This window comes from Gadus macrocephalus, chromosome 17 (genome assembly GCF_031168955.1).
Source record: "Gadus macrocephalus chromosome 17, ASM3116895v1".
NCBI classification, from domain to species: domain Eukaryota; kingdom Metazoa; phylum Chordata; class Actinopteri; order Gadiformes; family Gadidae; genus Gadus; species Gadus macrocephalus.
Window position 1 is genome coordinate 11,031,188 of NC_082398.1, and position 26,710 is coordinate 11,057,897.

General features: G+C 41.3%; 1 protein-coding gene and 1 long non-coding RNA gene across 3 annotated transcripts in view; one reads left to right on the forward strand and one right to left on the reverse strand.

Moving 5' to 3' along the window:
- The first annotated feature begins 11,587 nt into the window (after positions 1 to 11,587).
- LOC132475906 (up-regulator of cell proliferation-like) lies at positions 11,588 to 26,363 on the forward strand. 2 transcript variants are annotated; one of them, XM_060077288.1, is made up of 6 exons: positions 11,588 to 11,744; positions 13,006 to 13,266; positions 17,064 to 17,324; positions 21,919 to 22,179; positions 22,445 to 22,705; positions 23,065 to 26,363. In XM_060077288.1, the coding sequence occupies exons 1-6, from the start codon at positions 11,627 to 11,629 to the stop codon at positions 26,211 to 26,213; spliced, it is 4,311 nt and encodes a 1,436-aa protein (XP_059933271.1). In that variant the 5' UTR covers positions 11,588 to 11,626; the 3' UTR covers positions 26,214 to 26,363. The 2 variants fall into 2 exon arrangements, with proteins under 2 accessions (XP_059933271.1, XP_059933272.1); XM_060077289.1 differs by lacking the exons at positions 21,919 to 22,179; positions 22,445 to 22,705; positions 23,065 to 26,363 and adding an exon at positions 18,850 to 19,036 and having other exon boundaries at positions 11,612 to 11,744.
- Positions 13,581 to 26,710, reverse strand: part of LOC132475965 (uncharacterized) — a 121,395-nt gene continuing 108,265 nt past the window's right edge. Inside the window, exon 2 of the long non-coding RNA XR_009530044.1 lies at positions 13,581 to 13,696. This is a non-coding gene — a long non-coding RNA (uncharacterized LOC132475965). The remainder of the gene's footprint in view (positions 13,697 to 26,710) is intronic.

The following is a 26,710-nucleotide window of genomic DNA, read 5'->3' on the forward strand; positions in this document are numbered from 1 at the left end:
GTTGAAAGGACAGCTACTAAAAGGGAGGCGGAGAGAGCTCGAAATAAAACCAGAGTAAACATCGGCGTGGCTTATGAGCGATGGAGAGAGTTACGTGACCGGAGAAACTTAAAATCGGACGCTGAGATGGCTATATTTCTTATAGACAGGTAAGGAATTGTGCTATCCCTCCATGGTATATTGCGATGAATATGTAAAGTGTCGGCTGGTATGTTTTTTTACTAAGCAAAGCCACGATAACCGTTACATTACGGTTCTGTAATGTAACCATTTCAATACGGTTCTGTAGGATGTCTTGAATCAGCCGATGGTTCTTTTCCCGGTCCGTTTTATAGGTTAGTTATGGTCACACCAACCCTGGCTGTCGGAATAACACAGAGATTGTGCTAACACGTGTCCTAGGCTTCAACTCAACTGTGGATAATGTCCGAGTCACGTTTGTATAAAAGCAACGTTGACACAACTGCCAAGATAAGCACTGCGAGGGAAGTCTAGCATATGATATTCCATGTATTGTTATAACGTTGTTGCAAGCTAGCAGCAGCCTAGCTCAGTTTCGCGATCGCTTTGAAGTGACGGTTTCCTTGTGTGTAATCTGGCTTTCTGTGTTATTTTATCAAATATATATATTTTTTCAGCACAGTACTGTACATACACAATGATGGACAACGACAGTAAAGAGATCATATCGATTGTCAATATTGATAAGAGGGAGACCTAGAAGAATTCTGTTATCATGGAGAAGGAGTTTTTTTTTTTTTTTTTGCTTTTGTTCTTATGCTAACGAACTACAGTTGCAATTAGTTTGCTATCTTGCTTGGCTGATACAGCTACCTTTCTTAGGCCTACCAGCGCAATGGCAATGATTTTAAGATAACATACATGGTATGTCTGTGAGTAAGATGTTGATGCTATATATGTACTTATGTAGCAATCAGCACTAATGTTTAATTACCTCGGAATCGGACATGGTGTTTCGTCTTCCTATCAATGTAACTGAATTCACATGAACGCGCATAACTGACGTTCGGTGGGAGGACCTACAGCAGGTAGCGTGGCAGGGACGGGCCAGAGAGCACGCGACGGAATCTCAACGGCTGTTTTCTCCAAAATCGCCCACCCTAGCTTTAACCTGCGCAAAACCTGCTCCGACCAGGTTTGATTCAGAGCATAGAGTGGCGAAGTCACGCCCCTTCCGGTAGGGCTCATGGGACCTATGAGATCGAAAAATATGAATGGGTGTCAATGGAGAGAAAATAATTATTTTCTGGTCCCGGTCTTTATATGCCCTGGATTACACATATGTTGTATGTGGATTTAAAGGATAATTTTTCATGCAAAGAGTTCGACCGTTTATTGTGCAATTGTTCAGATAAAGGCTGTAGTGAAAACACAACGAGAAAGACTACACGGCTCGTATGTGACGTCACGCTCCCTGCGACTGGCGTGGAGAAGACCGACAATCTTCCCATCGGCATAACTGAAACTCTGCACGTGCCCCGATTTATAATGGTTTTCACCTCTTTCGATGCTTTTATCCTCCCCTTGGAAAAAGCGGTGAAGTGGGGCAGAGAGATCGCCATCTCTGTGCCGAGTTCCAAGGTCGGGTGTGGTGACGTATCTCATATGCGTCGAGAGCAGCGAAGAGCTGTAGTTCACAAAGCGGCCTCACATAAAACCTAAAATTATCAAACTTCTTCACGAATATTTTTAGTTTTCTTTGCATGAAAAATTATCATTTAAATCCACAAACAACATATGTGTAATCCAGGGCATATAAAGACTGGGACCAGAAAATAATTATTTTCTCTCCATTGACACTTTTCGATCTCATAGGTCCCATGAGCCCTACCAGAAGGGGCGTGACTTCGCCACTCTATATGTGTCAATATACTAACATACCGTGTTCAATTTGGAACGGAAAACCTAGCGTTACCGCAAATACTGGGTTCATTTACCCGGTTATGTGATAAAACCGGCTTTGTGGTACTATACCCCTCAGCAGAAATCAAAATAATCACAAACCAAGTATCTGACGCCCATGATTATCCACATGGAGTTACAATCTGAAAGTTGTTCATTATGACGAAAGGTGTAGGCCTATGTGTACCAAGTTTCATGCATATTACACTTTCCTAGTGTTAGCCTATTTAAAAAGGTATGAAAGAGAAAAGGAAAGGTAGGTCGTGTGCTGTGGTCATCGCCAGCAGCGTGATTCTTGGTAGCGTGGGCGGATCTTTACTGAGTGGGCGGGAGCCATAATAACCCAGCGATGACTTGTATAAATTTGATAAATGTTGGCCGGGCCTAATTGAATCAGTGCTCCGGTTATTGCAGCACATATACAGTAGAATTAAAGGTAGGTGACGTGTGTGACGGACCAATCAGAAATAGAGGCGGGCGTGTCTTTTCGGGATACTGGCGTGGCCATAGTGGGATTCGTAATTTCGACTCCGGTCCCTGGCTTCCACCGGACACCCGCAGCAGCTAATTTAACAGCATTGCGGTAAATCACCGTGAACTTGAGGCCACCCAAAATCTCACAGGCGCACCTTAGTTATATTTTTTGGCTACGCCCCTGGTACAAACTCCTCTCCATACAGCCGAAGCTCGCTCTCCTCGTCCGTCTGATTACGGGCAGTCGGATACGGCTGGACCCACACAGACCTGTTGTGGTCTACGTCATTTCAGCGTTGGTCTCAGTGTTGAAAGATATGATGTATGTAAATGTAAACATACACAACATTTAAAAAAACTAAAAAGGTTGCAAACAAATAAAGTTTAAGACTGAAAGAAATACCTAAAGAGAAAAAGTTTGAAGACATTTGAGATCAAATATGGTAGGCCTATAACTGATCTGTACTGATGAATTTTGAAATGGTTGAATTTCTGTGTGTGTGTGTGTGTGTGTGTGTGTGTGTGTGTGTGTGTGTGTGTGTGTGTGTGTGTGTGTGTGTGTGTGTGTGTGTGTGTGTGTCACAGTAACTTGCCTGCCAAGCCAGCTGAGGAGGCCCAGAAGCTCCGGCAGCAGTATGAAGAGATTTTTTGGGCTCCAGTCAAGGAGAGGGGTAAGATCGCATACCTTTCAGAATAAAAACTTTTTGTTTTTATCAAATGGGCCTAAAGATCTTTTTTTTTTTTTTTTATAATAAAAAATAACTCGGTGTTGGCCTCAATACCGAGTTAATACCGTATACCGGGTCAACCCTAAATGGTACTAATAATTGGCATGATAATTTCTTTCTGTGTTTTGGTTTACGGTTTTCGGCCTTGGTTTCCTCACTTTCGGTTTTCGGTTTCGGCCAAGAATTTCCATTTCGGTGCATCCCTAGTCTAAACCCATTTTGCCTATATGACAATTTTGTTATATTCTTACTACCATACGGCTAGATGGATGTTAGATGGATACCATCAACAGTGCAAATGTTCAGATCTGTAGTCTTTTAAGAAAGCCCTTAATTCTCTTGTGAAATGTGTGCTTGGAGTTTTCTTGATGTTGTGTGCATATCAAATGACATTTTTAGATTGTGAATGAGGCTTCATGCAGTTCAGGAATGTCAGTGGCTCAACAGGATAATATACGGGATAACTTCTTATACTGGTGATCCTTAGGTTGAGATCCTGATTAGAGCATGCTGGACATGACATTCTGTCATTGCCACTCATTTAAGAAACACAACATTGAACGGCACCTGAAATTCAGCAGGCAAGCAACATCCGGCTCATTAGTTTCCAACAATCTAACTGCCAAGACACAGTATGGCATTAAGGGGAACTTCTTTGTTTACAATTTTTCCTTCATAATTAACTCTGTCATATTTATATTTCTTCCGTTAGTGTTCTTGACTACAAATGTTTAATTTCCCCAGAATTTCAAAGATTTTTCAGGTATTTGCTTTTAAGAAAGCCCTTAATTCACTAGAGAAATGTGTGCTTGGAGTTTTCTCGATGTTATATGGTTATCAATAGGCATTTTGACCATGTGAATGAGGCTGCATTTCAGGCTCAATGGGATAATGCCTTGTACAGGTGATCCTTAGGTTGAGAGTTCGAATCCCGATCATAGTATCATGAACAAGCTGACCATGACATTCGGCCATTGCTTTGCAGCTCAATCGAAAGCCGAGGCACAGTATTGCATTCAGTGGAACATCTTCATCAACATCTTTCCTTCATAATTATATGTCATATTTATATAACTTCCATTAGTGTGTTCTTAACTTTTAATTTTGCTCGGACCCCGTTAATCACCGCTTGCGCTTATATTACAACTTATTATTATAAAATACATTATTAAAAATATTGAAATATTTATTTCAGGCATTTTAAAATGAAAATAAGATCATGCTAGAAGAAGTGGGGGAATGGGAAATTTACTTTCGGAACCAGAGCCATGTCAAAAGGTGGCGGTCACTGTTACGCTCTATTACCTTTACTAGAGTTTTTTAGTAAACCTTACAAGAGTTTTCTAGTTGTAATTAAACCCATAGCAATAATGTGGAAACCCCAGTCGATAATGTAACAAATTTCTGAGCGCATAATATAATAACATTTTGACTATTACGTTACAACTAGTGCTGTCAGTTAAACGCGTTATTAACGGCGTTAACGCAAACCAATTTTATCGGCGTTAATATTTTTATCGCGCGATTAACGCAATTTATTTATTTGATTTTTTTTTTTTTTTTCTCAAAACAAAGAAGCAGTAGCCTGACTGCCATGTTCAAGGCAGTATGTTTGTATGTTCATCGTTTAATTGCACTATAGGCTTTTTTTTTGTATCATCCTGTTTTGATCAGTGTATGCCAATGTTGTTATCAATAAAAAAACATTTGCACAAGGCCAGCCGATGCACTTCTCCATGTTGATAAAAGCATTCAAATGAGAAAAATTAATGGGACAAAGAAATCAAGGGATATTTAGCATAGAAAAAATAATTGCGTGAGTTAACTATGACATTAATGCGATTAATCGTGATTAAATATTTTCATCGCTTGACAGCACTAGTTACAACGTATAACATTAGTTCACCACAAATTACTCTTAAAAGCAGTGCAACCATTTTAATATTTTTTAACCATTCAAAAGGCAAAAGGCTGATTATCATTTAGGAGGCCACTCAATGACATGCAGAAGCGTCATCAACATGTAACAAATTTCTTTGCGCATAATATAATAACATTTTGACTATTATGTTACAACGTATAACATGTATAACATTCGTTCCACTGAAGTGGTGTGAGAAATACCGACTTTCTTCTCCTCATTCACGTATAAGGTAATTTGCATTTCCTACGGAGCAAGGACTACCTCCGAGGTAGATTTTCAGGGTACAAATGTTGTTCACACATACGGCCGGCCCATCAGCAGAATATCAGGACTTATGGTGTGTTCCTGAATCCTCGGACGCCAGCCTTCCGAGTTGAACGTTTGACATCACTTCCGGTCTCGGAGCATTCATAGCATTCCTGTTCGTCTTTGTGATTGTGTCATGAAATTGGCTAGTCGTTGTTTATTGTTAGCAACATTAGCCTCTTTAGCAAACCAGCCCGGAAACATACAACAAAACTTTACATTGTATTGCACACAGCAAGACCATGCAATGAGTAAATTGGTGACCGGAATAAAGAAGCAATGTAATCAAGTGTGTAAGAGCATTTAAAATCAACATTAAAATGACTTTCGTGGTACAAATACGAAAAAAAAAAAAATCTCTCCATGGGCGCAGCCATTTGGTTGAGAGCGTCATCAATGCTCTCGGTCTACTCTAAGATTTTTGAAAGATGAAGACAAAAAGGGGGCGTGCCTTCGAGAAATGCCGCAAGAAAGCTGGAAGATCTTTGACTTTCTACTCAGGAAGTCTGGCGTTCGAGGATTCAGGAACACACCATTACACGTGTGTCTGAAAGCAGCTAGTGTGTGAGCATTTGATTACATTATAAAATTAGTCAATTTATGGTAACAGGGGTAATTGTTCAATGGAAAGTGTAGTATACTATGCATGCAAATCAATCATTAAATATCCTTTACTGTTATTCAGGGCTGAAAAGCGCATTGACATTTTAAAATACAAGGCAACTACTATTGGTCGGTTGAAAATAATAATTATCATTGAGATTAAACATCTCAAGTTTGACAAGGAAAAAAATTATAATTTCTGCAAATTAATATTCATAAAAATTGATGAAGCACTAAAATACCATAAAAAGAGGTGTGTTTATGTGTCCTATTTAGTTATAGGATTGGATACTCTTTTGGAGTCACTGGGTCACATGAAATGGAAGCTATTGAAACAAACTGCATTATTTAGTATTCATATATTTGGGTGTCAAGAAACGAAGTTGCGAGACAACCTATTGTTTTTGTATAAATTGGGTGTCAAGCAATGAAGTTGCGAGACAACCTATTGTTTTTGTATGAATTCCTATTATTATTATCCTTCAGTGGGAGTCTATGGCAGCCCATAGAACGCCTTGGTGAAAAGTTGTGCATTTGGCACACTGGTTCAGGACCATCCCATTAGCCCATGAAGCAAATTTGAGGTCTCTAGCTCATCAGCTCTAGCGCCACCAACAGGTCAAAGTTCGACGTGCATTCATGTTTATAACTTTCGACCCATTCATCCAGTATTCACAAACAAGATATCATTGGATTCCTTGGGCCAAGCCGAGTTCAACGCACCCTATGTCGTCCTTTTGCGCCACAGTGGAGACAGTTTAACACATTTCATTCAGTCCTTCTAGTTGCAGAGTTCGCTCGTGCTAGGCTAGCGCACGGCAACGGGCAATGCTAGCCTGCTATTAAAAACAGTCTTACCCACTCCACAGTACACCCGAGGTAAATCAATTATAACGCCAGACTATATATTTAAATGTCTGTGTTGATAGAATAATGTTAGAAATAAAACTAACCTTGCATCGCATGAATCATCGAGGGACTACTTTCTCAGCAGAAGCGGAATTTTACTATGCGCTGGTTAGGTTTGTAACCGAATCACGACAGAAGAACGTAAACAGAGAAGCGTGGGACAGAAGCGCAATTGAACGACTAGGCAACATGATGGTTCAGTGTGCTTTTAGAAATTGTAGAAATAAACGGTACAGATGGGCACCACAAAGTTTCCACCAATTTCCAGTGCGAGATCCAGAAAGGACTCAACTGTGGCTTGTTGCTGCTGGCTTGGACATCAAAACACCGGCTCGTACATGTACGGTTCGTTGGATACAACAAATTCCTCATAGGCCCAATCCCGTTTCTTTGCTCACTGTCTCAACCCTACATCTCAACCCTAACCCTCATTGCTCATGCTCATTGCTACCCCTAACCGATCCCCTACCAAATGGGACAACCCTACCCTGTGACGTCATCATGGCCTCCCCGTGCCCCCTAGCAGATAACCAGACCCCTGCAATGTTACAAGAGACAGACTGGCTGCCATTGTCTCGGGCAACGAGCAAGACCCATTGTAAAGATGTTTAACCTGAAATGGTATTTATATTTTGTAATTGGCATGTTTAAATAAAGTGTTAAAAAAAATAAAATAATAATAATAATATTTGTCCCTCGTAATATACCTTTATTTTGAATGTCACTTAGCTACAGTTACAGCTACAGACTGGCCACACTCACACTGGCAGATTTGAGCACGGTTAGGTGCTAAAACAGCCACGGCCAGATGGCCTAGTGTGAGTGCACCCTTAGATAATAATCGGTTAAGAACAAGAACACTTTAGAAGAAACACTTTATTTAAATAAGAAACACTGAACCACACATCTAAAAATACACACACACGCACACCTAAAAATACACACACACACACACACACACTCTCTCAGCTTTTGAGAGAATGGTGGAGAATCACATCTTCTCCACCATTCCGCCAACTTTGCCTCGCTCTCCTCATGCCTCGCCTGCTCCCTGGCACTCTCCTCTTGGAAGGGGTGTCTGGGGTGGTGGAAGAGGTGCCTGGGGTGGAGGAGCATGAGGGAGAGGTGGGGGGGGCTGGTGGCAGTGGACTCAACGAAGTCCTGAAAGAAAACGAATAAGAAGGAATTAGGAATTATATGCCAGAACTGGGTGATATGGCCATATGTTACGTACAATATGTAATAGCTATGTACACAATATAGTACTGCCAAAAAATACATTGATTAACCATGTAATATTACTAATATAATATATTAGTGTATATAATAATACTTATAGAATATTACTAATATAATATATTAGTATATATAATATTACTTGCTTATTTTCAACCTGGAGTCACTAGAACATGGAAGATCTGGATATCATACGACATGATATCCAGCCCGGTCGTATGCAGTCCGGTCTGCAGCCCGGTCGATGGCCGGGCTGCAGAGCCCGCGAAAGTCGGCCGCAGACTTTCGCGATCTTCCGCGAAAGTCGGCCACAGACTTTCGCGATCTTCCGACAGTCCGCGGCCGGGCTTCGAAGCCTGCGGCCGGGCTGCAGAGTATAAAATAATTACTAGTTAATTACAGAGAAAACACTTACATTTGTGTTTTTCCAATCCTGTCGCATCTTTTCACCCTCCAACTTGTCAGAACTGAAGCGCTTTGAGGGTGCCCATCGAAAATCTCAGTTTTGAGGGGATGTTAGCCCTCCCCCTACCCCTTAAACTACCTTTAAACTGGTATTGGGACATGGCTCCACGGCGCGTGAACGCGCAACAGCGAGGGTTAGGGCTGAGATTTTGAAGCGAGCAAAGGATTGAGATTCAACCTTAATCGTCTTCAAAAGCAGATGCATCGCTAACTCCTCCAAACGTGGGCATATCTTGTTAATTGAATACGCTTATAGAATTCCTTCGTTCACTGTACTCTGCGTTTGTAGCAATGACAGCGGCAGGTAACCTAGGTATCAGTCCGCCGCTGCCGTAGCCTACGTACAGGAATATAAACACTGCTGCTGAGACCCCGCAATTCCCTCAAAATGCAATGCAATGCAAGGTTGGTTTTATTTCTAACATTATTCTATAAACAGACATTTAGATTTATAGTCTGTCGTTATAATTTATTTACCTCGGGTGTACTGTGGAGTGGGTAAGACCGTTTTTAATAGCAGGCTAGCATTGCCCGTTGACGTGCGCTAGCCTAGCACGAGCGAACTCTGCAACTAGAAGGACTGTATGAAATGTGTTGAAAACTGTCTCCAGTGATATAGAATACCAATGCTCACTTGGGAATCAGGCCCAATGTCCAAAATTCCGAACTACCCCTTTAAGTTTTGTTTTTTTATCGCAATTAACGCATGTGCAGAATGATCCGCCCCGTGCATCCCACCCGCTCTGTACTACAGTCACTTTAACGTTGTGGCTTTCCCATGATCAGAGTAGCTGACTAACCACGGACCTATAACTGCTGCAAGTCAAGAAACTCATTTTAAAAATGCAAGGCAGAAAAGACCCTGGTACTGCTTTTAACCAGATGCTGTTCTTCTCTACATGCACATGCTCAGCATAATCGTCTGCATTGTTCACTGAAATAAAACCCTTTGAGTAAACTGTTCAACAAAATAACTTGTCCCACCACAGCCCGTGTTCTAATAAAGACAATCTACTTATTATGAGGATTCCTTTATTTCCTGAAAGCAAAAAAAAAATGAAGTAATTTATATTGGGTATGTTTTTAGAGCAGGGAACAGTATCCCAGTTTGCACCTCCCCCACCTTTAACTTATGTTCCAAAATTTGGATCTCCAAAGCATCCTTTTGCATCTTTTGAATTGTTACAATTGCATGGAAGTTGGTGAGGGCATCTGGTTCAAGTAGGGCGATGACGCCATCAGATGATTAGACAATTACTTGAGCCAGAATATTGCCCCATCCAATTTGCAACATGCTGGGTTGCGTGTACATATTTATTACATATTATTTTGAATAACCAACCTCTTATAAAGGCACTTCTATCCTGGGGGGTGGGGGGATCAGAGGAGTTCCCCCCAGTGATGCCCTCATCCACAGGACGCATACTCTGTTGGCTGAGGGCCATCTCCTCAGCCTCTGTGAGGGCTGCAGAGGTGGACCCCCTCCAGTCTGCCGGGCCTCTGCTTTTTTTCGATATTTTTTTTATATATATATATATATATATATAATGCATTTTGCCTAGGTGTAGCCTTCTAATATATCTAAATCCTATTAAATATTGGCAGTGTTGGGGTGGCTGGGAAATGTACTACTTACATTTACTGCTTAAATATAGGCCCATCACATGTTGAATATAGCTGTTAAATTAGGTAGAGCAGGCAAAACAGCACAATTGATTTGATTTCAATTAAACATTAGTTTACCTGTTTAAACTATATTTTTGTACTTCATCTTCATTTGCTGCCAAGTCCTCGTGGGGCAACTCGGGGTTGCGTAAATTGACACACACACACACACACACACACACACACACACACACACACACACACACACACACACACACACACACACACACACACACACACACACACACACACACACACACACACACACACACACACACACACACACACACACACACACACACACACACACACACTTTACATATTGAATAAGTGGAAGATATTAAACTTTCCTCTTATTTTATTTTATTTTACAATTTTATTTTACTCACGCATTGACTTGTTCAGCTATTTACTGCCAAGCTCTCTCTCGCGCTCTCGCTGCCGCGGCGGAATTGCTTTTTTTTGTTAAAATGGGTAACAATTCCGTGGGGGAAAAGTAAGTGGATCTACGCTTTTGGTCCATGTTTGATCATGTTATCAGAGATCCATTGATGATGGCTCTTTATAGTCAACAGGCACGCCCTCAACCCAGAGTGAACATACTCAGAGTTGATTAACCCAACGCTGATCACCTGTTCTGAAACCGAAAACCCAGAGTTGCTTTTCAACCCTGAACTCTGAGTCAACCAACTCAGAGCGCAGGATTAAACTCAGAGTATGTTAAACCAGCTACCTGAAACAGGCCGGTGATTGGTTGGCATACTATTTATTTTGGTTTTGAGCTGTTGGTAGTACCTTTTGTTTTTGTGTAAGATCTCTGAGCATAGGCTGCCGCCTACAGAGACGTGTATTTTTATTGCCTGCTTATGGGGCGGGCAGCTAGCGGATCGTGAGGAAAGATCAGTTGAATGTGATCATTTATGTTTCGGCCTAGCATCTCTGATACAACCTTTAACATGACCACATTTACATGTAATATTTGAGAAATTGACAAGTTAATGTGCCTTTTCTGGTTGTTGCCAATGAAATATCTTACATATTCATGAGGAGGTTCTGTTAATGATGTCAAACAACGCAAGGGAGCACGTTGCGCATCAATTACTGATGTGGGCATCTGTGGTCGTACAACAATTTGTACGACTTTATTTACACTAATGGCCTTCCATACAAACTATGTCTTAACACACAAATTGACTGATCACTGATATATTCTTTGTTGTCCATTTTATACACTCATACACCTTGACATTAAAAAAAAAGTATGATGGATAAGATTCCGAAAGCATTTTTAGATTCTATTAGATATTTGGTGAATATGCACTCGGCCCTATAAGGAAGAGTCAGAGTAGGTTATTTTTTAATGTTCATATGCCAGACAAAGAATTTGTACTGAATGGATTATTTTTGTTCGCTCTTGTTTAAATTGAAGGACCTCCCCGATGCTGCTGATTCACTTTCTGAGGCGTCAGGCCATTCCAGTAGAGAACATCAACCCAATGATCTTCTTAACGGTAAGGATAAGGACATAATAAACTTGTGTCTATGAAGACACAAGCTTACTTTTACGTTTTGTTTTGTTTTAACACATCAACAGAGTAAACGTTTAGTCATCAAAAGGATTGATGATAGAAAACATAGCAAAGCAGCTCCTAAAGGCCTATCATTATGCAGCACGAGTAAACATGCTTCATAACATGAGATCAATCCCCCTTTTAAAATTAAACACTGATACAACCAGAAGGTAGCATGCTGCATGAATGTTGGATTGTTCTAAATCTTCTACGGAGGCTTAAAGTAAGGCTTAAAAATAATAGTTAATCTAAACTATTCTTATGTCCACAGAAACTAAACAGGAGGTTGTGCGGGAACATCCTGACTTGGAACAGGAGCACATAGAGAATCTTAATGACCTGGTTCCAGACGTTGTTGTGGAAATGTTTCCAGGCGACGTAACGCCACCTGATATCTGCAACTATGATTTTAATGGTAAGGTTACGCAAGTAACATACTATGATTCTGGTCCAATACACACCAAGTGGCAGCACCGACCGCATGTTTGTTAAGCCCTGGGCTAAGCGACTAATATGTATTTCCTATAGAACACCTAGAGGTGTTCAATGAGGTTGGATGCAGAAAGACCTGACACCATTCTAAGTCAATGAGTGAAAGTGTGATTTAATTATTTTAATAAAAGGCCGATAAAGTTTTCCTTCGTTCGGTTAGCATCTCACTTGTTCATCTCCGTAGTATGCATTTTAAGAGGTCCTGTTTGACTGTTTTGAAAATGGAACTTTAATGAGTTTTGGCCATTGATTGCAAGGCCGCCATTCAAGTGAAACACATTTCACATACTCAGTAAACTAACTGTTCTAATTGTCATTCATCTTTAATTTGCAGCGGTTCCATCTCTTGGATCAATAGAGGTTCATCATGCTGGCACTAACATCATTACTCTCGGCTGGGCTCCAACCGAACAGCAAGTGGAATCTCATTATCACGTTCTCTACTCTTGCAAAAAAATCAAGCCACAGACTATCCAGATCACAGATTCCTGCAAAGTAGACATTGAGGACCTTTTGCCTGGGACGGAATACACTTTCACTATCATTAGGATTGTTGACGGAAAACATAGCAAATCAGAATCTGTATCAGTCTGCACAGGTAAACATGCTTCATAACATGAGATCAACCCTCATCTTACAGGTAAACACTGCTACAAGCAGAAGGTAGCACGCTACATGAATATGCTTGTTTGTTTTTCATATTTTACAGATGCCGTTCCTCCAGGAAATGTCCAAGTTTCCAATGTCAGCAGTAGTACGGTGTCTCTTACATGGGAAACACCTGCTGGTGAGGTGGGGGGCTATGTTGTGACCTGTTTCTATGATTCAGAGACACAAAGAGAGCAGAGAACAGATTCAGACACTGTGACATTCTCCGATCTGAAGCCAGGGCTTAAGTATGACTTCCAAATTAAAACCCAGCTGAAAAGTGGAGGACTCAGCCAGCCTGCCTTGACATCTGCCCACACAGGTGAGTTATTCTGATAAGCTTCTAAAACCTTTTGAAAAAAGTTTCATGCTACTCTTTTTGCTTATCGTTATCAGACTCTCCCCTATCCTTTAAACTCATTCTTTTTCGATTTTTTATCGAATTGTATCGCAAATTCCTCCCGATATTGCCTTAAAGGTCCCATGACATGAAAATCTCACTTTATGAGGTTTTCTAACACAAATATGAGTTCCCCTAGCCTGCCTATGGTCCCCCAGTGGCTAAAACTTGCGTTTGGTGTAAAACGAGCACTAGCTGTTCTGCTCGCCTTTGAAAAAACGGAGGCTCAAGCGCGCTGATTTGGAATGTCTTTATTTATGTCGTCATAAAGCATCTAAGCTCCTCCCCTTACTCTGCCTGGCCCGCCCAGAGACGTTGGCCCGCCAATGAGACAAGACCGTGCGAGCGCCACCTGTGTGTGTGTGTGAATACACACACTGTAACGCAAGTGTTTCTTGTCGGTTCTTTGACGTCTCTTGTATTTCCACAACGAGACTGTTGTGGGGGTTATCTGAGCCATGGTTGAGAAGGGAAAGGAACTTTCGCTTTGACTCGCTGAAGTACATGAACTGCGACATGCCGCCGGTTGCCGCGAGGCGCCATCGCCCGGCAGCGGGCAGCCGGCAGCAGGCAGCGCGCGGTTCAGTCTACTTCAGATTGATGTGAAAGTGGAAGAACCAGAGACGTCGCAGAACCCGACAAAGTCGTTTGTGATTCATAATATCGTCTGGAGGCGCACACAGCTTTTGGCCGCTATAATATGTATTATATGATATAGATATCTATGTATTATATGATATTATTTAGATATAGAGCTCCAGGACTGTAACGCAAGTGTTGTACACTTCCTTGTTATTTGGATAACCGTTCTGCTTTTGGTGTTATGGCTCATAACACGTCGAACTCTCGTCTCTGGTATTTCTACAACGAGACTCGTAGTGCGGGTTATCTCAGCCAAGGTTGAGAATGAATTGGGGGGAAGGAACTTTGGCTTTGACTCCCTCAAGAACATGAACCACGACATGGAGGAGAAAGGGATTGTTGGCGGCGAATGTCTCCCGCTTGAGCCCTGCTGAGGGACCACCGCCGGAGGCGGAGGTGCCTAAGCGCTGCCCGGCAACAATCCCTTTCTCCTCCTTGTCGCGGTTCAGTCTACTTCCCATTGATGTGGACGTGGAAGAACCTGGAACGTCGGAGAACCCAACGCGGTCCTTTGAGATTCATAATATGGGCTCACACAGCTTTTGGCCATGACAATATATATTATATGATATAGATATCTCTGTAGGCTATATGATAATACTTAGATATAGAGCTCCAGGACTCCCGTGTGTTCTAGAACAGTGGTTCTCAAACTTTTTACCATGAGTACCACCTTAGAAATTATTTGGCTCTCCAAGTACCACCGGAATTAAAATAAAGTGCGTAGGCCTATAACTAGTCGGGATGGGTACATGCAAAAAACAAAATCATCCCCCTTCTGAAACAGCCATCCCCCCTTCCAATCCCCTGTTATTTTATCAATTAATGTGGAAATAGGCTATTACCGCTATTTCATTATAGCGGTTTCCTTTTTCAATTCGGCGCAAGCAACGTTACTTTTCCCAGGGACAGATTTGACAGCAATACTTCATTCTCGGGCAGCATGCTATTGCGCAAGCACGCAGGCGTACTTGCGTAATAGTGCCTCCACGAGCTCTCATTCCACACCGTACGAAACAGACACTGGTAGCGTGAAGCAGTCTCTGCATCTCAGACATCGCTTCCGCAGGCAACTCTGTCCCCTTTTCACCCGTGAGCAGCGCTAGTCTCCCTTCTCTTCCGAATGCATTTTTGAAAAAAAAGAATACGTTTTTAAAATCCTTAAATGTGATGCATGCCTCCGAATCGTGTGATGCGTCCAATCAGCTGCGTTTTTGGGGATAAAATAAGAGCGATGACATGACAGTAGTCATCGCTCTTATTTTATCCCCAAAAATATATAATAATAATAATAATAATTATCACACCGTTGGTCTCCCACCATATGCGCTGTCATCAGCACAAATGATCTGTCCCTAAAAGTTAAAATCCACCTTCCCCCCTGGCTTTTTTTTACAACTCGACCACTGCCTGCTTCTATATTTAGTCTTAATGACGGCGAGGGAAGAGAAGCCTTTCTCGCACAAGTACGTGGTCGCAAATGGAATGAGAAAGCGCACAGCCTTGTCTGAAAGCGCAGGATATTCGCTGCGTCGCTGCATCCAAAAGTCGAGAAATGTCTGGCCTCTGAAGGCAGACTTCAACGTCTCGTCACAGGACGATTTTGCACCATTTTTGCTTCCCCTACTCATTGTCACAGCAGTTAGTCAATGCAGGTTTAAGATCATTGCATATGATGGGTACATGCAAAAAAAAAAATGTAACGGTTGCTTCAACTTCCAAAAAATGCTTAAAAGATTCGTTCATACTCCGCGTACCACTAGAGGGTGCTCGCGTACCAGCAGTGGTACGCGTACCACAGATTGAGAACGGTTGTTCTAGAATATTTACAGAACACGGCTAAAGGCTGTGTGCGCCTCACCATTGCATTACATCCACTGTAAACAGAGCGCATGGTACCGTGGCTGCAAGCTGCTCAGGGCCACACCCCCACCCTCCTCCTTGACCCGCCTCGCTCCTCCTCATTTGTATTATAGCTACAGACGCCAAACAGCGTATTTGGGGGAAGCTCAATGTGCGACTGGCTCGGATTGTCTGTAACTCTGCACCACGGCTGAATTTCGGGAACGTCTTTGAATATTGTGTTAGTTGCCCACTAATACCTGCATTAAAGAATACATAAAATAGCATGTCATGGGACCTTTAAAGCAGTAACGGGTATCGGCGAGTTCGCAAGTTTATGCAACAATCCGATGCCATCACATGACTAACTAATTTAGTACACAGGCAAAGTAGATCACAAATACTTGGGGTGTAATGCTGCGCTCGTTAAAAGTCAGAGGTGGAATGTCGGATTGGGAAACGCACCATCTCCGACCTATGTGTGTTCGAGTTACCAAGTCGGAAAAACATGGATGCATGGACGCTTACCTACAAGAATATCAATTAATTATCATAATTATAGATTATAATTGTAAATGATCTACTTTTGAAAACAAATTGTCGACAGTAAGTGAACCGACTATATACTTCGCATCGTAAGAGAACACTTAATAAGAACAAATTATGTTAGAAGTTACAATGCTAGATGTTATGTCGGTATATACTCGGCAATGGCCGATAATCAAGTTCAGGAATCTGAATCGATATCGGGATGAAAAAATGGTGTCGGAACATCTCTAATTATATTCATATCTACTTCAAATTTAAGATGGCTACGAATACTAGCACAATAACGATGTGCCTGAATAAACAACATTCATAATAGTACATAAACAGAAATAAACCATATAAAATAACTTCTGGATCAATAAAGAGGTTCATCATGCTGGCACTAACATCATGACTCTTGGCTGCGCTGCAACTGAACAGCAAATGGAATCTCATTATCATCTTCTCTGCTCAAAATCAAGTCACAGACAAAAGTAGACGTCTGGGACCTTTTGCCTGGGACGCAATAGACTTTTAGTATTGTTAGGATTACTGACGGAAAACATACAAATCAGCATATGTATCGGTCTGGACTGGTACACATGCTTCACAGCATGAGATCAATCCCCCTCTTAAAGTCAAACACTGATACAACCAGAAGGTACCATGCTACATGAAAATGCTTGTTTGTTTTTCATCTTTTACAGATGCCGTTCCTCCAGGAAATGTCCAAGTTTCCCATGTCAGCAGTAGTACGGTGTCTCTTACCTGGGAACCACCTGCTGGTGAGGTGGGGGGCTATGTTGTGACCTGTTTCTATGATTCAGAGACACACGGAGAGCAGACAACAGATTCAGACAGTGTGACATTCTCCGATCTGAAGCCAGGGCTCAAGTATGACTTCCAAATTAAAACACAGCTGAAAAGCGGAGTACTCAGCCAGCCTGCCTTGACATCTGCCCACACAGGTGAGTTATTCTTATAAGCTTCTAAAACCTTTTGAAACAAATGCTACTCTTTTTGCTTATCGTTATCAGACTCTCCCCTATCCTTTAAACTCAAATGCTTTCTAGAATTTTTCTGATACCGATACCAGTATCGTAAATTCCTCCGATACTGCCTTAAAGGCACCCAGTGCAACTTTCGAGGCTTAAAAATAAACATTCAATTTCTAGTCTTTTTTACACGTAGTAAGTTTCAATAACTCCATACCATTACATACCGCCATTTAAGCAGCAAAGATGAGACGTCGTTGTGTGGTGAGAACTGATACAAAATCGATAACAACAACAATGCCGCCATTTTTTTTTTTTTTTGTAACCTACAATAAATAAAGCAGTCTTCCAGTCAATGGAAAAATGGCTTCTCCCCACCGGCGATTGTTGTTGTTTACGATTTTCTATCAGTTCTCACCACACAACGACGTCTCATCTTTGCTCCTTGAATGTCGATATGTAATGGTATGGAGTTATTGAAACTTACTACGTGTAAAAAAGACTAGAAATTGAATGTTTATTTTTCATTGAATGTTTACATAAAGTTGCACTGGGTGCCTTTAAAGAAGTATCGGGTATCGGCGAGTACGCAAGTTTATGCTCCAATCCGATGCCATCACATGACTAACTAATTTAGTACACAGACAAAGTACATCACAAATACTTGGGGTGTAATAGTGTGCTCGCTAAAAGTCAGAGGTGGAAAGTCGGATTGGGAAACGCACCATCTCCGACCTATGTGTGTTCGAGTTACCAAGTCGGAAAAACATGGATGCATGGACGCTTACCTACAAGAATATCAATTAATTATCATAATTATAGATTATAAATGTAAATGATCTACTTCTGAAAACAAATTGTCGACAGTAAGTGAACCGACTATATACATACTTCTCATCGTAAGAGAACACTTAATAAGAACAAATTATATTAGAAGTTACAATGCTAGATGTTATGTCGGTATATACTCGGTAATGGCCGATAATCAAGTTCAGGAATTGGAATCGATATCGGGATAAAAAATGGTGTCGGAACATCTCTAATTATATTCATATCTACTGCAAATTTAAGATGGCTACACACACTAGCACAATAACGTTGTGCCTGAATAAACAACATTCATAATAGTACATAAACAGAAATAAACCATATAAAATAACTTCTGGATCAATAAAGAGATTCATCATGCTGGCACTAACATCATGACTCTTGGCTGACATCCAACTGAACAGCAAGTGGAATCTCATTATCATCTTCTCTGCTCAAAATCAAGTCTCAGACAAAAGTAGACATCTGGGACCTTTTGCCTGGGATGCAATAGACTTTTAGTATCGTTAGGATTACTGACGGAAAACACACAAATCAGCTTATGTCTCGGTCTGGACTGGTACACATGCTTCACAGCATGAGATCAATACCCCTCTTAAAGTCAAACACTGATACAACCAGAAGGTACCATGCTACATGAAAATGCTTGTTTGTTTTTCATCTTTTACAGATGCCGTTCCTCCAGGAAACGTCCAAGTTTCCCATGTCAGCAGTAGTACGTGTCCCTTACCTGGGAACCACCTGCTGGTGAGGTGGGGGGCTATGTTGTGACCTGTTTCTATGATTCAGAGACACACGGAGAGCAGACAACAGATTCAGACACTGTGACATTCTCTGGTCTGAAGCCAGGGCTCAAGTATGACTTCCAAATTAAAACCCAGCTGAAAAGTGGAGGACTCAGCCAGCCTGCCTGGACATCTGCCCACACAGGTGAGTTATTCTATTAAGCTTCTAAAACCTTTTGAAACAAGATTCATGCTACTCTTTTTGCCTATTGTTATCAGACTCTCCCCTATCCTTTAAACTCATATTCTATTTAGAATTTTTCTGATACCGATACCAGTATCGTAATTTCCTCTGATACTGCCTTAAATCAGTATCGGGTATCGGCGAGTACGCAAGTTTATGCGCCAATCCGATGCCATCACATGACTAACTAATTTACTACACTGGCAAAGTACATCACAAACACTTGGGGCCCTATCTTGCATCCGGCGCAAGTGACTTAGTCACTGGCGCATGTGTCGTTGCTAGTTTACAACTGGCGCAGAGCGTTCTTTTCCCACCACCGCCAATCGCCTGTAAATTAGGGATTGATCATGCGCCCCAAGGGGCGGTTCGGCGGAAGGAGGAGGCGTGTTCTGGCGCAAACGGTATTTTGCCGTTTCTGAATACCATTGCGCTACTGACCAGGAAATACCTGGTTTAAAGTCAGTGGCGCGTTGTTCAGATGCTATTTTAAGGGCGGATGCATAGCCTACATGCGCATGCGATGCATACGGATTGCTTGTGCACCTCGCGCATACACTTTGCTTCTCTCATCTACCTAGCCGCACATTCTTGGTAAATTATTTGGGAAAGAACAGCTGATGCAGCGGTAATAAGTTGTACTTTTAAATCAATGCATCTGCAAACACCGTACAGCAAACACATATTTTCTTGACACAGACATCGTATAGGCCTACATGCCCATAACTTTTAGGATTGATGAGTATTTGATCGTGAAAAACATTGTTTTACCGCGAGTGAGTGTTAAAAAGAATGAATGAATGCGGGCGCGCGTGTGTGCTCTGTTTAAACACACGCAAACTAAACACGTAACGCATAATACAATCAATGGCAATGTCTATTACCGCGGAGACACATGCATATTAGGATAGCATACAATACTGATAAGAAACAATGTTTATAATGCATTGCGTATTTCATTAAATAGATCAGTTACCGCATATCATATGTTATATTATTTACGTTTTCTTTGGCGAAATTTATTTGAGGACTCAGTATTTCTGAAGTTGTGGAAGAAAACCCCTTATTCCATGTGTGAATTAGGCCATATTATTTGGCAATAAACTGAGCCATTTGCAGTTTGAAATTCATGTGCATCTGTCTCATCGGAGACTGCAGACGCGCTGTCAAAATATCAACTCGTCCGATTCAAATGCGGTCATGGCTCTTAAAGGGGATGGGAGCTGGCACTCTCATTGGTTTGTTGGACGTTACGCCCAAACCACACCTACGGGTAATTAGGCTGCTTCAGACCAACCCTTTTGACACTTGCGCCGCGACGCAAGTGTCATTTATCCGCCTGTAAAATAGCGATAGCGCCGTAGAACCGCCCACAAAGCTACTTGCGCTTTGCGCTTTCCACTTGCGTTTCAGACCGTTAAAATAGGGCCCTTGGGGTGTAATGCTGCGCTCGTTAAAAGTCAGAGGTGGAAAGTCGGAATAGGAAATGTGCCATCTCCGACTTATGTGCGTTCGAGTTACCGAGTCGGAAAAACATGGATGCATGGACGCTTACCGACAAGAATACCAATTAATTATCATAATTATAGATTATAAATGTGAATGATCTACTTCTGAAAATAAATTGTCGACAGTAAGGCCACGTTGATACGTAGCAGGGTATTTATAGAAACGAATATTTCCCCCCCTCCATTTTCAAAAATAACATTGTGCACACATCGTTTTCGAAAATGTTGTTGTTTACATCAAAACGCATAAATACGCCGTCGAGCGCCATTATAACTATGCCAAACCTATGGGCAGCAGTGTAGGGAGAAGGATAAAGCCATGCAAGCCAATCAGAATCCTCAGAATCAACAACAACGAATAACACGAGCATCTTCCTATAACAAACAAACTGTAGACATAGGGCGCTCATGTGACGTTATGCATTTCCTGGCGCATAATGTGACTCTTCAGAACCTAAAACCCTGTTTCTCCCCGTTGATACGACAACACATAACCGGCGTTTTCAGAAATCTCCACTTTGGCCGGAGTTTTTAGAAATGATCGTTTTCTGTGATAAAAACTGTGTTTTCGTGTAAATGAGAGGCCAAACCACGTGGAAATATCTGCGTTTTCCCTTTGTGTAAACGGGGCCTAAGTGACCCAACTATATGCATACTTCTCATCGTAAGAGAACACTTAATACGAACAAATTATATTAGAATTTACAATGCTAGATGCTATGTCGGTATATACTCGTAATGGCCGATCATCAAGTTCAGGAATCGGAATCGATATCGGGATGAGAAAATGGTGTCGGAACATCTCTTATTATATTGCTCTCTACTGCAAATTTAAGATGGCTACACACACTAGCACAATAACGATGTGCCTGAATAAACAACATTCATAATAGTAAATAAACAGAAATAAACCATTTAAAATAACTTCTGGATCAATAAAGAGATTCATCATGCTGGCACTAACATCATTACTCTTGGCTACGCTCCAACTCAACAGCAAGTGGAATCTCATTATCATCTTCTCTACTCAAAATCAAGTCACAGACAAAAGTAGAAATCTGGGTCCTTTTGCCTGGGACGCAATAGACTTTTATTATCATTAGGATTACTGACGGAAACATACAAATCAGCATATGTATCGGTCTGGACTAGTAAACCTGCTTCACAGCATGAGATCAATTCCCCCCTTAAAGTCAAACGCTGATACAACCAGAAGGGAGCATGCTACATGAAAATGCTTGTCTGTTTTTCATCTTTTGCAGATGCCGTTCCTCCAGGAAACGTCCAAGTTTCCCATGTCAGCAGTAGTACGGTGTCCCTTACATGGGAAACACCTGCTGGTGAGGTGGGGGGCTACGTTGTGACCTGTTTCTGTGATTCAGAGACACACGGAGAGCAGACAACAGATTCAGACAGTGTGACATTCTCCGATCTGAAGCCAGGGCTCAAGTATGACTTCCAAATTAAAACCCAGCTGAAAAGCGGAGGACGCAGCCAGCCTGCCTCGACATCTGCCCACACAGGTGAGTTATGCTTATAAGCTTCTAAAACCTTTTGAAACAAGTTTCATACTACTCTTTTTGCTTATCGTTATCAGACTCTCCCCTATCCTTTAAACTCATTCTTTTTAGAAATGTTCTGATACCGATACCAGTATCGTAAATTCCTCCGATACTGCCTTAAATCAGTATCGGGTATCGGCGAGTACGCAAGTTTATGCGCCAATCCGATGCCACCACATGACTTACTAATACATTAAAATGCTTGTTCGTTTTTCATCTTTTACAGATGCCGTTCCTCCAGGAAACGTCCGAGTTTCCCATGTCAGCAGTAGTACGGTGTCTCTTACATGGGAACCACCTGCTGGTGAGGTGGGGGGCTATGTTGTGACCTGTTTATGTGATTCAGAGACACACGGAGAGCAGACAACAGATTCAGAAAGTGTGACATTCTCCGATCTGAAGCCAGGGCTCAAGTATGACTTCCAAATTAAAACCCAGCTGAAAAGTGGAGGACTCAGCCAGCCTGCTTTGACATCTGCCCACACTGGTGAGTTATTCTTATAAGCTTCTAAAACCTTTTCAGACAAGTTTCATCCTACTCTTTTTGCTTATTGTTACCAGACTCTCCCCTCTACTTTAAGCTTCTATGATATTCCTATTTACTGGCAATATAAGATAGCTACACACACTAGTACTATTACTGGGGGCCTTAATAAACAACATTCATAACAGTAAGTAAACACAAATAAACCACATAACATTACCTGCAATGACAAAAAGGATATGGATGACATGAGGCCTTCACCAATTCCACCAAAAAAACATGTGCAAATGTTATTATTATTATAATTATTATTATTATTAGAAATGAACTGACAATAATGGTTAGAACTATTATATCCTCAGAAACTGAACTGGAGTTTTTTCTAAAAAAGCTTGGCCTAAAAGAGAACTACAAGGAGAAGCTCTCACTAAACAGTGTCCTACAGATTGACAAGAAGACCGTCACAGAGGAAGCAGCTAGATGTCTTTCAGATCTCCCATGGCACTTTCTCAAGAGGTTAATGATGGTCAATGCGACTACTAGAAATGTGAAATGTTCTGCAGGCAGTGAGTCAGATCAGGATGATCCTCATGCAAATGCTGGTTTAGATCTTTACACCATGTTTTGCCCTAAAACGTCAGGTAAAGCGCTGAACCCATTAGACATAATCACTGCTCTCTTTCTGTGCTCAAATGGCCTCCTTCAGCAGGAAATGGCAGTCAAAATGTCCATGTGTCAGTTTGGGTTGCCTCTACTGCTTCCCGATTGTGGTACACAGAACCACACGCTCATGCTTTGGGCTTTGAGAGGAATTGTTAAAAAGTACAGACCTCAGGCACTCTCGGACACCAAAAGCTTTATTGAAAGATCAATTGTTGTCCCTGAACTTCCAATGGTGTCCTTTGTGAGACTGGGTAAAAGTTCATTATCGAAGTCAGAGATTCTGAACACAATCCTGAGCAATCCCCAACAGTACCACAACACTTTTGTTCACCATAACATGGAATGTGGTAATGTTCCAAGGCAAATTGCAGATGGACTGGTGGAAACTAGTTGGTATCTTCCCTGTGGTAACAAAAACATTGATATCTTCAATGAACCAGTAGCTGTAGCTAATCTCAGAGGAAACATTTCTCTCTGTGAATTGCAATATTCATTTTTATGCAAAACGTCTGCGGCAGTTTTTGTGTTTCTTGACAATTTTGACAACCAATACGAACTGCTCAAAAAACAACACGAAACAGAGATTTTCTTGATAGTCAATATAGATAGCAAGAATTTCTACCACAAAAGGTTCTTAGAGGTACTGGAGGAATTAAGATTGCCACAGACCAACATCATTTGTAAGAGAAAGGAAGTCAACAACGCAGACTTTGCAAAAAAGCTACAAGATATTATAACCAATGTTGTTAAAAAAACAGAGAAAAAAAACAGCATTGAGCAAATGGCTGACATTGCTATTGAGTTTGGAATAATGGTTGATGAGCAAGCCACAGACTGTCAGAGGGCTGAGGGAAAAGCAGAAGCTATCACCTCAAAAATAACAGACACTGCACAGTACAAAGAGAAAGAACTTCCTCGGCAGGGCTCACTATGGAAAGAACTGACCAATTTAGAGAGGGAGGAATGTAGGCTTACAAATATTGGGGATGAAGACATAGAAATGTACAAATGTAGCCTCATCCTAAAGAAAGCCACACTCCGGTCACAGCAGAGGGAGTTGGCCATTTCAAAGGATATGATCAGCTTCATGGAAGCAATCTCATGTCCAGCTGTTGAACAGGCTTATTTTTTAAAATGGATGCAAATTAAACTTGACAACTTGTCCCGAGAGCATTTATCAAGCCTCAGAGAGCAGTATAAACTCAAAAGTAAGAATTTGAGAAAAGAAGAACTTAAAGTCATTGATCAACAACTTTCTAACAGCTCTTTGGGCATTGAGAACTACTTTCGAGAAATGTGTCAAATCTATGAATCGACAGTCACCCTTCCTAAATCTAATTTGTTCCCTCAAAATGTCATGCATTTGCCCAAGTTGTGTGCCCAATTACTCATTGATGGATTTCCACTGGAGCTTGTGGAAGGAGAAGCATCAAGCATTCCTTTGGAATGGGTGACGGAAGTATTTTCTGAACTTAGAGAAATGGTACATCCAAATAGCAAGATAAGAGTTGTCACAGTTCTTGGGATTCAGAGCACAGGAAAGTCCACTCTTCTCAACACCATGTTTGGAGTGCAGTTTGCAGTCAGCAGTGGCCGATGCACTAGAGGGGCTTTCATGTTGCTCATCAGAGTGAACAAAGAGTACTCAAAAGAAATTAACTGTGACTTTTTGATCATCATTGACACCGAAGGCCTGAAATCGCTAGAGCTAGCACAATTAGAGGATAGCCATGAGCATGACAATGAGCTTGCAACTACTGTTGTTGGGTTAAGTGACATCACAATAGTAAAAATTGCAATGGAGAACATGACAGACATGAAAGACATCCTTCAAATTGTAGTACATGCCTTTCTCAGGATGAAAGAAGTCGGCAAAAAACCAAAATGTCTGTTTGTTCATCAGAACGTGTCGGATGTGTCAGCCCATGACAATAACTTAAGGGACAGAACCGTGCTGTTACAACAGCTGAACGAGATGACACGGGCAGCTGCCAAAGTTGAGAAAAAAGAGGAAAACCAAAGCTTCATGGATGTTATGGAATATGATCCAGACACTGGCAACGGGTACATTCCTGGACTATGGCATGGAATTCCACCAATGGCACCAGTCAATTCAGGTTACAGTGAAGCAGTTTATGAACTGAAAACAAACATTATCCAAATGTTGAAAGATTGCGAGTCATCTGCTTACAACATTGATGAATTTCTGAAGTGGACAACAAGTCTATGGAAAGCCATAAAACATGAAAATTTCATATTTAGCTTTAGAAATAGCCTGGTGGCTGATGCTTACATGAAAATATGCACAGAATTCAACAAATGGGAATGGGAATTCAAAAAGCACATGTACTCATTGGAAACAAGTGCAAAAACACAGATTTCAAATTTTGGAACAGATGCTGGCAATTCTGAGGTATCCAATATCAAGGAACTTGTCAGTAAATTAAATACTGACGCCTGCTCAGAGCTGTCCAAATGGGAAAAAAAACTTATTGACAATCTAAAACAATATTTCAAAAAAGAAGGAGGTCATGTCAACCTAGTCGAGAAATACAGAGAAGACTTCATAAACAGTGCAAAATTCCTAAGAAAAAAATTGGAACGGTTGTTTCAATCTGAAGTGAATATAGCAGCTGATACTAAAGAGGGAATGGCAAAAGTTGAGGAAGTCAAGAACAACACCACAAAACGTTTGGAGGAAGAAGTGCTTAGATTGCTAGAGAAAGGCCGTAATAGTCAAAAAAAGCCTTCGGATGAAGATCTAACAAAGGATTTTGATAAGATGTGGGAGAAAGCTACAGAACCTCTCCTTCAAGTGTGTCAATCGAGACAAAGATGGCTTTTTTGATGATTTTAAAGACCTGTATTACGCAAGGGAGCAGGATGAGAAGAAAGCTCAGGAATTTGCTTATCGTTGCCTCCAGCCTGCAGTGGAGACCTACATTAGAATTTCCTTGGTTCCCGAAGTTGTTGATGAAATGGTGTCAGGCAGCGATTCATTGAAATTCAGCTCACGCAGGTCTCTCCAATATTTTGTTTTGGGTGACTTGCTTTCAAAAGAAACGTTTTGCGACTTCACAGAGTACACCAGTTCATATGAGAAATTCATAAGGAAATGGATTCAGGAGAAAATTACAGAACGCTTTTCAGATGGGACTAAACTTTTGGAGTTGGAGGATAAATATCGAAAACAATGTATCACATGTATTGATAATGCTATTCAAAAGGCCCAAGTGAACAAACAAGCAACCCAAAAAGAGTTTGTTAAAGAAATTTGCAAGGAACTTGGTGGTCAATTGGTAATTTCCCAGGATGCTCTAAGTGCTGTGGTGCTGTTTTTGAAAG